Source organism: Aythya ferina (assembly GCF_964211825.1).
Source record: "Aythya ferina genome assembly, chromosome: 19".
NCBI classification, from domain to species: Eukaryota; Metazoa; Chordata; class Aves; order Anseriformes; family Anatidae; genus Aythya; species Aythya ferina.
Genome location: NC_140309.1, coordinates 4,655,684 through 4,669,627, shown reverse-complemented (window position 1 = coordinate 4,669,627; position 13,944 = coordinate 4,655,684). Strand labels below are relative to the sequence as shown.

General features: G+C 50.4%; 1 protein-coding gene across 4 annotated transcripts in view; it reads left to right on the top strand.

Moving 5' to 3' along the window:
• Positions 1-10,745, top strand: part of CLIP2 (CAP-Gly domain containing linker protein 2) — an 80,793-nt gene extending 70,048 nt beyond the window's left edge. For all 4 annotated transcript variants that reach the window (XM_084492844.1, XM_084492842.1, XM_084492843.1 and 1 more), the window contains 6 exons: positions 265-348; positions 763-919; positions 1,406-1,565; positions 2,155-2,340; positions 6,047-6,109; positions 6,745-10,745. In XM_084492844.1, coding sequence (XP_084348970.1) covers positions 265-348; positions 763-919; positions 1,406-1,565; positions 2,155-2,340; positions 6,047-6,109; positions 6,745-6,756 — 662 coding nt within the window. In that variant the 3' untranslated portion in view covers positions 6,757-10,745. The remainder of the gene's footprint in view (positions 1-264; positions 349-762; positions 920-1,405; positions 1,566-2,154; positions 2,341-6,046; positions 6,110-6,744) is intronic.
• Positions 10,746-13,944: the final 3,199 nt, after the last annotated feature.

Sequence of the window (13,944 nt, the reverse complement as noted above, 5' to 3'; positions counted from 1 at the left end):
TTCCTGGGTGTGTTTTTATTGAAGTGTCATTCTTATTTATTTTTTCCCATTGTGTTTGCTTTCTTAATCCTGTCCAACCCAGCCTCCTAGCCATGTATCCTGCCTGCTAATGCCTGTATAGGGTGAGAGGCAGTGAGCAATGCCCCTGTCACACCTCCTGTCTGGCACTATGCTCCCTGACCGTACCCCATGCTCCATACCTTCCTGACTTGCTTGGTGTTTTGCAGGCTTCTAATCTCCCTTTTTCTTTTCATTCACTTAAAGACCTCCAAGACAAGCTGAGCAAACGAGACAAAGAGGTGTCATCGCTCGTGTCCCAGACTGAAACCCTAAGGGCCCAAGTAAGTGGTAAGTTTCCCTAATCCAGTGCTGGTGGGAGCAAGGCGTTTCTCTGCTCGTCCTTTGTACTTGCGTTAATAAGGGGCCAGGTGCTCAAACAGGCAGGGGTAAGGCATGACACTGCCTGCCTGTTAGTGGGCATCATTGCTAAGAATTTGTTCAGGGGTTTCAGTCCTTGAAGAGAACAAATCCAGCAGAAGACATTAGTATCAAGTGAGGAGGGGTTTGGGCTCACTGAACGTCAAAAACTGAAAGAAATGGAGCTGGGTGTGTTGTTTCTGAGATCTCTACTTAAGCAGAGCCAGATCCAGAGCTTACCAGGCTTGTGTTTGTAGAAGTGGGAATTGGGGAAGGCAGAAAGTAGAAATGTGAGTAAAGAAATAAGCAACCTTTCTTCCTCCCCATATCCTTGTCTTCTCTTAGCTTTGGAAAATAAATGCAAAATTGCAGAAAAGAAGGCAGATACAGTGTTAAAAGAAAAGAAGAGGTTGGAAGGTGAGCTGGAAGCCTTGACCAAGAAAACACACGATGCTTCGGGGCAGCTGGTCCTGATTAGCCAGGAGCTGCTCAAGAAGGAAAGGTTGGTGTGAGGGTCTGAGGAATGGGGGGTGGGTGGGTGGGTGGTATGCGTGTTCAGAGTCCTGTAACTTGCCCCAAAAGAAATCTCCTGGTTGAACTGCTGAAATCCAGCCCCCAGTTTTCCTGTTCATGAGGGAATGTGGTTAAAAGTAGGGACAATTGATTACAGGAGGGATTGCCCTTTCACTGCTCATCGGGAGCTGCAAGATGCAGCTCAGTGCCCATGTGGGTGCTGAATATCATCTACCAGTCAGCTGAGCTGGCTGCTGCCCTGCTGTGAAACGTGGTGCCTGTGGGGGTCCCAGGCTCTTCAAAGCTGGCACAAAAAGGGGGAGAGGAGATCTGGAGCCCCTGTAGGAGTTGGGATGGGTTTGCTGGCTCGCCTTTCCTGGGGTTTGTAGCAAAGGTGAAGGGGAGCCTGGCAGGACTCTGGTGCTAGTGCTGTGCAGCCTCTGGGGATGTCTTCACCTCTTTCTGCTTCTTCCAGGAGCCTGAATGAGCTGAGAGCACTCTTACTGGAGGCAAACCGGCACTCACCGGGGCCAGAGCGGGACCTGAGCCGGGAGGTGCACAAAGCAGAGTGGCGGCTGAAGGAGCAGAAGCTCAAAGATGACATCAAAGGGCTGCGAGAGAAACTGGTCGTGCTGGTGAGAGCATCAAAACCAACCCCTCCTGGCTTTGGCTGGGGGTTTGGAGGGGTTCTGTGCTGTTCTGGGAGGATTTTAGCACTTCACCTTTACTCCAGGTTATGAGGCTTGCTGTCTTTACTAGTGAGCTGCTGACGGGAGCTTCCATGCCTCTACCAGTGAGCTGTGGCCTGGCCTAGCAGCATCTCATTAAGCAATGAAATGTCCATCTGTACTCCGCTGTTTCCCTGTTCCCACATATTTTAGATCCATGGCTAAAGAGGGCTAAAATCTTTGGCATAAATTGAAAGCCAGTCAGTTTTCCCCATATTGCTTATTCCTAGATCAGAAGATGTGTAAAACAACGTCCTCTAATTCCAGTGTACTTCAGTGGCCTCCAGTGGTTGAAACGTGAATAATTTGAACTCTGTTGGGAATAAATTGGAGCTTCTGCTGGTTGCATTTGATATGATTGCCTTTAGAGCTGTGCTCTGACCCCATCTACTGTTGAAATCAAAACATGGTTATATTCGCTACTGCAGATTTGTGCTCTGTTTTGTTTCTGTGGTTATAGTTTTTTTATCTGAAGCTTTTTTTCTCGTTTTATAAGGACAAGGAAAAATCAGTAACGGATCAGAGGCGATACTCCCTGATCGACCCCTCCTCGGAGTCAGAAGTGATCCGGCTGCAGCACCGGCTGGTCAGCACGGAGGATGTGCTGCGCAACGCGCTGGAGCAGGGCCACCAGATGGAGAAGCTCATGGAAGCAATGAGGCTTTCCTCGGAGAAAGCACAGGTAGAGCACTCATTTCCCAGGTCACTCAGCCCTTGGCACTCATCTGTCCTGAGCAACCCCCTGAGATCCCTCCCTGTGCTGTAGGAGGTGATGCGGACAGCTGGTTTTTTGTTTTGTTTTTTCCCTTTGGCTAGAAGCAGCCTGGCAAGACTTCCTTCTCTCAGATGTTGTTTAAAACTAACAAAAGCCTTGCTAGTTGGTAATTACAGATCCTTTTGTACTCTGTAAGAACGGCTGCTAGAAGTGGTGTTTTGAGGAAGGTTGCAGTGTGAGTAACTGTTCTCTGTGTAGTGATGTGGTGGCTGCACACCTCTGCACTACAGGCACAAATCTCCTGAAGGATTTCGGGGAGAATTAAATTCACCCAGACAGGGCTGCATTTCCTTGCCCATGAACAATGGAAGAAAGTTTATATACAGGTTTTGCCATCTCTCTCTGAGAGAGGTAATGGTCCAAGGTACTCTCTGGGATGCGCTGTAATTGTTTCCAAACAGCTGTCTGAAGAGAGAAATATTTCTTTTTTTTTTTTTTTTTTGGATTTCAAAACAAAATAAATTGCAAGCAGTCATCAGGAAAGTTTCTTAAGTGTCCTTATTCTTCCTATGCTGTCTGTAACTTCCATACTATAAGTGGTCTGAAGGACAATGAGTGTTCCTTTAGACCACTTACAGTACAGAAGTTAAGCATTTCTGCCATATCTGTTCCTTGAGAGGATTGTCTTGCAGTCCTTAAGCACAAACTTCAGAGGTGACTCTGGGAACATGTTTTCCGTTTCTTTTATGAGCTCCTGGAGGCATCTGTATCTGATCTAAGTTTGCTGCTGTACCATTAATGTTCCTGTTCTCTTCCTGACTTACTCTAGTATTCCCTTGCTTCTTCTGAGAAAAGCAAAACTGCTTCTATTGTTGCCTTGCATCCTTCTTTGTGAAAATGAAGGCTGCAAATAAACTGACTCTTCACGTTTGGCCTCTTCTATCTCGTACCTGTGGTGTCCAAGCCCTGACTGATTCCTCCTGTGAAGTGACCTGCCCCTCGTGCCAAGCTTTTAGCTTCATGTCTTTTTTTTTTTTTTTCCCTCTTCCAGTTGTATTTTCTCTTGTCTGCAATCAGGTCATGGCTCTCAGAGGCCAGATACAGAGTGCTCCTCTGATACTTTCTCACTTAAATTCTGAGCTGGAAAACTTCTTTCTTGTGCAGTAATGAGCTACGGTTTGGGCAGACACCTTGGAATAGTACAGAACAAGCCAGTAGGCAAGGAGAATGGGCAGAGAGTTTGTTTTACCTAGTGTAGGTGGGAGTTGGGGGGGGTAACCTTGGGGTATCGTGTCCCCTCCTCTCACCATCTTCCGTACAGTTAGGGGGCTCTCCAAACAGCTGCCTGCATGGAGGAGAGCACAAGGTAGAAGCTGCAGCCCTGAAAGCTCTGCTGTCTCAGCTGCAGACAGGCTCTTGATATCCCGCGGTGCAGCAGCCGTCTGCCAGCACCAGACAGGACAGCTGTAGTCGTGATGACAAGTATGTGGCAGTCCAAGACATGCTATAATCCTGTCAGTACCCCAGAGTTACTTTAGCTTCTCCTGTAATTGCTATGTGTCAAATGAAAATGCATCGTGACAACCTCATCTGTTGTAAGCTATGGGAGGGGCAGGAGAAGTTGTTCTCTGTTTGCTTTAATGCTGAGTCCCTTGAGAACAGGAAATCCTCCTGTTCACATTCCTGTCTCCAGAGGTGGTGCAGGTGGTAATTATTCTTTCCCCAGTTGTAGAAAATAACTAATCTTAAATAAAGTGAATTGGAATGGACCTTATGAGGTCAGCTAATCTATCCCCGGTATTACTTTGATACTTTCATGCTGAAGAAATCCTGGAGATACGACAAGATAGCATTATGCTTTCAACTACAAACTGCGGTATCAAGAGACAGAGAGGGGATTATTGAGGGAAGTTAAGCTTCAAACTTCTATTGATGTCAGATTTTTAAAGTGCCTAAGTTACAAGGAAGTCTGGATCAAAGCTCTCTGGTTTCAGTGTGATGTCTGATCATCCTTTCCCCTATAAAGGGGAGTTGTTAACCAGGGGCTTTTGGGCTGAGCCTGGGGACATTGCTGGCCTAAAGAGATCGTGGCACAGTGGTTTGGGAACTGGTGTTTCTTCTCTAGAAGCCACATCTCTGCTCTAACCCATTCTGCACCACCTTCTGACCTCCTGTCTCCTCTCTGCCAGCAGCAGCTGTTGCCCAGGGCTCTGGCTTGGCATTGCTCTCCCTTTGTCTGCAAAGCCTTCACAGCGTGCTCAAGGAGGAAATCTCTAATTACCACAAGCTGCTGCTGCTCTCCCTTTGCAGGCTTAGTCAGCCACTGCTCTGCAGCCCTTGATGTGCATGGCTGGCCTTGCTATTACACAAGGAGGTGCAGGAGCTGAGAGAGCATAATGGCACTGTATGTCTTCGTCTCATTGTCAGCTAATTGCTGCCTTGCTGTTTCTATGTCTGCAGCTGCGAAGTATTTGTCCTGTAATAGAGGAAGAGGAGCTTTTTGCTTTCCATGTCTTGGGAGACCCTGATCTTGCAGCTTTGCAGGAAATGACAAGGATTTGGCACTCAGACCTTTTTCTGAGAGAACTTGTAGCGATTGTGCAGGGAGCTTTTTTATTTAATTTGGAGCAAATTACACCACTTTGTGTTCATTATCGTGATCATGTACCGAGACCAAATTTCAGACCTGTTTCCTGGCACCTGAAAGCTGCTCAGTGTGCAGGTTGGGTGTGCTGCAGGCAAGGTCGGATGTGTTGCTTTGCACAAGGCCTGTATTTCCCCCTGGCCATGGGTGCAGTACCCCAAGGCACTCGGACCAGTGGCATCACTCTTCATCCATCCAGGCAAGCAGTGCAGGCTCTCAACGCAAAGCTCAGTTTGTCTCTGTCTGGTTTTCCTGCTCACCTAACCCTCAGTTCTGTAGAGTTGATTATGCACCTTCATGGTCAAAGCAAGAACAGTAGCTGGGACTCCCATATGATAGGTTTTAAAATGTGATGGGTTTTAAACCTTGCAGTCCTGTCTCTCCATAACTTCTGGTTTTGCTGTCACCAGCAATTCGCCAACTGTGAATCTGATTACTGAGACCCAAGCAACTGACATCTGGCATGCTGTGTCTTCAAGCTGCAGCTTTCTTCCCTTGTTTGTGCTGGTTGTGCTGTCATTTTGAAGCTGAAGGGCTCCATATTATCCCTGCTAAAGAAACATTATAAATGTTTAAAGTTCTTGTGCTTTCTAAAGATAGAACAGCTTGTCCTGGCTGCCAGACTTGTCCCCAGAGATGGGAAACGGGGGATGGCAAACGTCCTTTTTGCTGCTGTGATGTTCCCTGTGCTGTGTTTTGCAGCTAATGCTGCCCTTGGCTGATGGTTTGTTTACCAGGATTTAAGAGTCAGAAGTGAAGAGCCAATCTGTGTCCGTGTAGGAACGCGGGGGATATTTTATAGCTGGGAAGGACACAATCCCCCACGTGGGGATTGGGCCAGGATGCGGAGATCAGGAAATTTCTTGCCAAAATTGATGTGGGATTTTTGCAATCCCCTTTCCTTGCATGGAGTGGCCGCTGAGTGTTGGGCTGCTAAGGGAGGAGAAGGCGGTCTTGCCAGACCTCAGCCCTCGTAGGCAAACACTAGGCTGTCTCTCTTCAGTAAACATTGTCTGTTTTCTTTTGCAGACTGTTGGAAATTCTGGGTCTGCTAATGGGATTCACCAGCAGGATAAATCCCACAAACAAGAGGTAAGCTCTAAGCAGAACGTTGTTTAAAACTGACTGCTTGATGTGATTTCTTGCCTGTTGTGCTGGGGACAGGGCATGAATGGAGGCAGGTCTGCCAGCAAAGCTTGACCATGTCATTTCCAGTGAAAACATGGGGCTTTGCACAACCCTGTTTACCAAGTGTGGTGGGAACCTCATTTTACTGTTAAAACTATTCAAAGACATCAGGAAGACACTAATGAGAGGCACGCTGAGGGACAGTAGGCACTTGCTGTAGGGAAAAGTAATTGGAAGGGAGTTTCTCTTCCACCTCCTGGGTCAGTACTTGTATGACTCCTGTCGGGATCAGCTAGGACATGCCCTTTATGTGTCACCCTTTACATGGGTAGCATTCCTGGGACATGCCCTGTTGGTGTCTCCTGTTCTTTATGATGTAGGGCACAGTAGCCTCAGGCTTCATGTCCTTACAGGCAGGATGGCCAGCCTGAGGAAGAGGCAGTGTGGCCTTCTTGGCGGTGCAGTGGGTCAGGGCATGGTGAGCCTGAAATCTCTGTTCATGGCTGTGTCTCTACTCCAGTTCTGTGGCTTAGTTTCTCCTTCTGTAAAAAGATCTCCGTGTTTCCCCTCATTCGCTAACTGGGTCTCTTTTCTTCCAGGAGAAGCTCTGATAGAGAAAAGGTGGAGAGGATCATTTCACGCCAGTATCAGCTCCTGTGCACAGTCAGGAAAACCAATACCACATCTGGCTTTAGCACCTCCAAAAGACTAGACACAGTATTTTCACTTTAAAGCAGGACAATGTTTATAATGTACTAACTGATGTAATCAGGACAATCCTGGAGTCCAGTTTTCCAAGACAGCCATTGTTCCAGGAGGAAGCAGAAAGATCTCTCTGGGTTTGGTTTCTTACCTGTATTGATTTTGACTGTGGAATTTGTATTGTTTGAGCTGCCCTTGCTCCACTGTCTGTGATCTGGGTCACAGCTGCCCCTGATGGTAGCTGAAGTGTCAGTGAGTCCCTGTAACCCCACAGGAACAGTGAAGGGATTTGCTTGTGGTGTTAAGCTCCAAAGCACGTGCCCAGAGGCAGCACGCTTCCCCCATGGTCTGTCCCTGCCCTTCCACCCACCCCAGTGTCTTGAAGACCTGCACAAGCGAGTGAAACCTGCTGGGCTGACTGTTCGCACCGGTACGCGTAGGCTGAGGAGGACGGGGTGTGGGGAAGCGTTTCCTTCCTCGCCTGGCAGAAGACATCTGGTTCTGGAGCATGGCGGCTTCGCTGAGTACTTGTATCATAGCATGTCGTGGGGAATAATCTGGTTTTAGAGGGGTATTTATTTCATTTGAGTAAGGAGCTGTGGTGGCTCTGAGGTGGGGCAGGCACACCTCGCTCAGCTTTGGCTGGTCTCTCCCTGCAGAGAGGTCTCTGAGCAGGCCTGATGGTATCATGGGCCACAGCCGGGCTGCCTGGCCTGGTCTCCCTGCTTCATGTTCATCTTTCTTGGGCTTTCTTGGGTCTTCTGAGCACCAGGCTCCACAGCCAGCCACATCCCAGCGTCACCGGCCTGAGGGCTCTGTGCTGGCTGCAGTCTGTGGGACAGGTGCCTTGAGGAGGTGGTTCCCTCCCTGCCTGTTTAATTTAACAGCTAATTGGGGACTGCCTGCCCTTGGCTTTGGTGTAGTGTCTGTCCCCTGCTGCTGGAAATGCAGGAGGCTGAGGCGCTGCTGTGAGCATTCATGCAGGCTGTCTGTATCTGATGGGTACAGAAATGCTGTGTGAGACATGAACACGAGCAATTGGAGCAGAAGGAATCAGAGTCTGGAGCCCGCACAGCTCTCATGTCTGCGCAGGGCAGTGCAGGCTCAGGCAAGCACCCAAATTTGCAGCTGGGACCCTGAGCGTGCAGGTGGGTGCTGCTGTCTCCTTGTGCCATGACAGTGGGCACCAGCTGGCTCACGAAGGAAATGTGGGGTTGGTTTGGTCTTGTTCCTTCTTCTGGAGCCTTTATTCCTCTCTGCATCTTTGCACCACAGCTCCTGGGGATATTAGGATGGAGTAAGACGAGAATATGCTCTTAAAGCTGTGAAACAGCATCCTGTGAAAGAGTCCAGTTCAGCTTCACTGTTTAGTACTACAGGGAAAAATAATAGCAATATTTTACCAGGCTTCCCTTAGTGCCTGACTCCTCCAGTTTTCAGAAGCTCGTGTGTGATGAGGGGACATCTGTGAACGAGAAGAGAGGAGGCCACTGACAGAGATCTGAGCCAGGACGCGGTCAGATGAACACCACAGTGTGTCAGCTTCACTTCTTGCCCTGATTTCCTATGAAACTGTGCCACTTCTTCTTAGTGGGTTGCCAGGCTGCATCCAGGCTGCGATATAGCGCTGGGCCCTGCTCACTCGCTGCAGGACTGATGAGCTTCCCCCCACTCAAGGGAGGAAGAGAGAGGGAGGTGACTTCAGGGGAGTAAAGCAGGTCAGAAACACGGCTTACATCTGGCTCGTGGCAGGGGGAGGAAGGCTGTGGGATCTGCTTGGCTGGAAATGGTTCAACTGGGATCCCGTCCTGCCTCGTAGAAGTGTCTAATCAGTTCTCACTAATCACCAGGAAGATTACCACCAATCTGCCTAGCACTGGGACGTTTCAGGGGACCAAAATCCTTCTGGTTGGTGTATTCAACTCCATCGCTTCGGAAAATCCCAGAGAGCATTCCTTGTTACAGCTTGCAATAGCGAATACCTCAGCAGGAGCTGCTGTCTTTAAGAATTTAGGGTTGGTGTCTCCCAAAGTTCTCCTGTTGGCCGAATGGCCCTGCAGTCACTGTCACAGCTCCCGCTGGCAGCAGAGCGGGGACAACGCTGGTGCCCCTCGCTGTGCCACCTGTCTCCAAGCCCAGGGCTTCCCGGGCACCCACGGGTGTGCGAGCCCCTTCTGTTCCATGCTTATTTTCCACTTCCCTTGATGAACCTTTGGCTCCGCACAGGGCAGGATCCCCCAGGAGTGGTTCTGGGGAGCATGCATGTGGCTCCACAAAGGAATTCCTGGGTCGGCACTGGGTCAGGCTGGGGGAGAAGCTGCCTCCTGCCTCCCCCAGGGACTGTCCCCTCTGAGCGGCTCAGTCCCAAGGCTCCTCCCGGTCAGCTCGGGTGAGGCTGCAGGACAGCAGCAGATGGCTCAGAGCAGGTTTAAAGTTAATGCTGGTGGTCTTCTCCTGCTGTAAAGAGCTGTGCTGTTCCCTGCGGCTCAGCCAGGAGCTGATGGCGCTTCTCAGCAGAGGCTGTGCCGAAACAGGCAGCGGGGTGGAGCTGGGTCCCTTGTGTCCGCACCCCCCTTGGGGTGCAGGTCCATGGGAGCTGCTCCCCAGGCACAGGACACGTTATCACGGTCTGGGCTTCAGCTCACCCTCATCAAGTGGCCAGGAGGGGGCTGGCCACCAGCCACGTCCTCCCTCACCAAAAGGCTTCCTAAGGGCATCTGCCTCCAGTGGCTGCTCTGCAGAGGTTGTCAGAGACCAAACTAGGGACAAACTCGGAAAGGACAAGGAGGTTCCCCGGCTCCTCTATTTATTTGTAAGTTTAATTGCTATTTTTGCCTATTTGTGGTGGTGTATAAAGTATTTCTCAATATTTGGTCTTACTGGCTTCGTTCTTTGGGGGAGGTTTCCAAGGGCATTGCAGCGCTGATGCACCCATCTCTTGTCGTTGGTCAGGGACTGGTTCCTGTTTGTGCCTTTACTCCCCCTTCGGCTTCAGCCACGCTCTTGTCTCCATCCCCGAGAGCCGGCAGGGGGCTGCGTCCCCCCAGCACGGGGCAGGGAGCGGAGCAGGAGTTCGCCCCACGCCCGCAGGCTCCTTGGTTCGCTACCACTATGGTTAGTGATGGATTTCTGCTGAAGGCTGAGAAATTCAGGTATATCATGGCTCCATGCTGGGCAGGAAGTCGTCCTGCTCCATCTTCAGTCATTTCTTCTCTAACCCTCTTGACCAAAAGGTAAAAGAAATAAATAAAATTGGTCCTGGTTGGTGATTTCAGCTTTATTCCTCCTGCAACAGCCGGAGCCCTGGAGCAAGGGGCAGTACTCTGCTGCTGCCCTATGGTGGGGTGAAGGCATCAGCCCGGGCTTTATGGCTCTTGCCTACCCCAGCAGTTCCTCTGGCTTGCAGAAGAGGTGCATGAGGGTTTCAATAAAACACAGTAATGCAAATGACACTATAAACATCTTAACAAAAATTCCAGTACTCTGTTGTTTGGCAGCTTTAGCAGCTCAACACTATCTTGTAGGGAACTATTAATACACTAAGATCGTATAGGCCTCATGTAAGTTACCAGAATAAAGGTGATACTAGATGTATAAATGGATGATAACCTTTTACCCGTACAGTATGTATTACAATTTTGTAGCTTAGTCATTTTTGGCTATCAGATTTTGTTAGTATGATAAAAAAAAAAAAAAAAAGACAAAAAAAAAAAAAAAAAGGTTTGACTGCTAATGTCTATTTTGTTATTTGATTCATTTTCTTTCTTCCTCTGTACAAAAGCTGTACAAATCTTGGTCTGTGTAACTACTCCAGATATGTATTCATGTACCATCACCCCTGTCCTGGCTTGCTGGTGTGGTGAGCTCATTACTAAATAAAATCTGTGGCTGAAGTCAGGCACCTGCTGCTGCTCTCCCTCCCCGGGATGAGAAGTGACGGGCACAGGCACATGGCACTGGTCCTGCTCCCCGTGCAGGTAAGGTCTGGTAAGGACCAGACCCTGCATCTTCCCCACCTGTCGGCTTCTCCTGGCCCCAGGGTCCGGTGTCTGTGAGCTGTGGGGTGCTGGGAAACAAAGGCAAAACTGCAGAACTTTGGGCAAGTTTGGGCAGTTCTCTGCTGTAGGAAAAGAAGAGGCTGGAGATGGCTGCAGGGGGAGCACGGGGCATGGTCCTTGTCCAGCTTTGCTCTGGGGCTGGGTGCTCTTTGTGGGGCGAGCCCTTAGCTGCTGTTGAGCCTGGGCCTGACTTGGCAGCACCCCATGAAACAAGGAAACCTCTGTCTGTCTGTGCTTCTCCAACATTTCCACACTCACATGGGCTGTAGGAGCCTGTGCAGCGCTCTCTGGCAGCAGGAAGCTTTTGGCTGTTCCTGAACAGGGGGGTGAGACTTGCAGGCCCTGGCCTGATCCCAGGGCAAGGCCCCAAGAAAACTGCACACAACAGGCAATGAAACCACACCACCAGGCCCCGTTATCCCAGGCAGGGCAGTAAATGGGCTGTAGGGTAAGGGCTGTGAGGCTTTCCTGCTTTTTTTTTTTTTTTTTTTTTTTTTTGGGGGGGACGGGGGGGTCAAAGCAGCCTAGGGCGACTTGCTGCTTCAGCAGCACCCTCGCCCTCTGCATTGCAAGGTGCTGCAGTCTCCTACAGTTGCTCGCTGCATTGGTCACTTTGGGATCAGGGAGTGATTGCATCTCCAAACTGCACGTTTCACTGGCTGGAAGGAGAATAATTCATTTGGGAGAAATCTGAGCAGAGGGAGGCTGGTGCCGGAGCTGCTGGCCCCTGAGCCACCAGGACACCCCCAGGCACCCCACCCCTGGGGGTATTTTCCACGGGCTTTTCTTCCCCAGTCTCTTGCTCCTCACTGCTATCAGAGCCTAAAATGCTGCAGCAGCCCAGGAGGGTGGGCACTGAGACCTGCGTGGTGTGGGAAGTCCTGCTTCCATCTCTCGTTTAGCACGGCCGTGCGTGTTTGGGTGCCCGAGCCCTGGTGTCTCACAGAGGTAATGCTGTAGTGCGTGCCTTTGTTTGCAGACATAACGTTTCTGTGCTGTTAATCGTTTGGCGAAGATTAATAAAACATGAAGTTTAAAGATGCCTAAATCGCAGTGGGGGAGCTGGTAATCTCTGCCAACAATAATATTTGCACTTTGTTTTCATCCTAGCGTGGAGCCGTGGAGTGTGGGCCGGGAGCAGCAGTGCCGGGAGCACGTGGAGGGACCTGGGCATGGGGGTGGCAAAGTGGGTGCAGCCCCAGGCTGGGATGGGGAGGGAATGGGAGGTGGCTTTACACGGGCACCTCACCCCAAATCCTGCAGGAACTGCCACCCCAGAGCATGTCCCGGTGGGGTGTCCCCTCTGGAAGGGGTGGATGAACCAGGTCTGAGGGGGCAGCGGGTCCAACAGACCCCTGAAGGCACAAATCTGCTCCTTCCTTGCAGAAATTGCCTTTGCAGGGGCTGCCTGTGCCCTCTCCCTGCTGCCACCCCAATGCCAGAGCCCCGGTGCTGGATTTGGGACCAGGAGCATCCTTTGTCCATCATAAGGGTATTTCTTCTCCATCTCACTGCTGTCTAACGAGCATCCTTGTCAAAACAGCTAATTTCCTTCCAGAACAAAAAGTCACCTGAATACATTTGGAAGCTGTATTGCGCTATCAGAGTAATCAGAATTTAATTTGATGCAGTCAAGGCTCGAAAAAGATGTTATCAAGGGGAACATCAAAGCCGGATTCCTGCGCTTGGAAATGCAACTGGAATGCTTAGTCCAGATTTCTCATTTTATCGGAGACTTTCAAAACATCAGCCTAAATAACAAAAAATGAATATTGAGAGTATTTGCAAATTAACGTCTTTTGTAGCTGAACAAAGGCCACTGTCTAACCTACTTCTTTCGCATGTCTGGGATGGTCTCTTAATAAATCCTAATTATACAGTTTTGTTGTGTCTAATTGTTTCTGCGCTTGCAGGAATTAAAACCAAAGCCCATTGCTGCATTTGCTGGCACTGCCCTGATCTTTTGGGGCCTGATCCTGCAAAGTGGGGCTCATCCCACTCCATACCAGGGGTACCTGTGGGTACGGTGATGGGGTGATGGTCAGACAGGGACCCATGTGATATCCTCAGGGCTGTCGGTTGCTACCTGTGCTTGGGATGGCTGATGAGAAGCTCCAGCTCTCACTTTTTGGGGAGGTTTTGTTCCACCTGGGAGGCATGGCCCTGTGACGGCAGCAGCTGCTGCTGGGGCAGGGGATGGCAGAGCAGCAACCTTAATCCCATCCACTTCAAAGGTCACTTTTTTTGTGCCAAACCCGGGCTGTTTTGCTGACTGCTCAGTGGGCAGTGGGGTGGCAGCCCCTGCCCAGCAGCAATTCGCCCCTCTCTTTCCTTAGCTGTTATTTCTGCAGAGCTCGAGCCCAGACAGCATCACCCTCCCACCTGGGGGACCTGGGGACAGCTCCGTCCCCGGCTTTCGCCCTCGGAAACGTCGCGGGGGAGCTTTGGGCGAAAGGAGGTTCAGTCAACTTCGTTAGGGAAATAGCACGGATCTTGTGTTCAAACCTTTTGAAGTGTTAATTAAAAAGAATTATGCAAAGGAGCGAGGATTTGAAACATTCATTTGAATCTCAATAAGGCATCTGTATTAAAAATAGCAGGGGGATCAACCACAGATCCAGCCGCGCCGGAGGAAAAGGGGCGCAAGGGCCGGCGCCGTGGTCGGGGTGCTGGAGGGCAGCAGTTCCTGCCTGCTCCCTGCCCCAGCAAGGTCCTGGCAAAATGCTTCTTCCCCAATATTTGGGAATATTTGGGGATTTTGGAAGCATCTCGTTTAGAAAGAGCTGGTGAGGTGCGGTGTGGTGCTGAGCTCCAAGCATGGAGAGGGCGAGCGTCGTTCCTGGGCCACCGGTGAGGTGGGTGCAGGGCTGGGACCAGCCTGGGGGCACCCAGCATCAAGTGCAAGGCACCCTGGGGTGATCACAGCCCCTCTGGACCCCAAACCAACCCTAAACCATTTCCAAGCCCTGGCACAGCACCTTCCAGGGGAAAGCAGGGGCTGCACCTCTCCATCACAGCCCCTCATTAAAACCCCCGGCA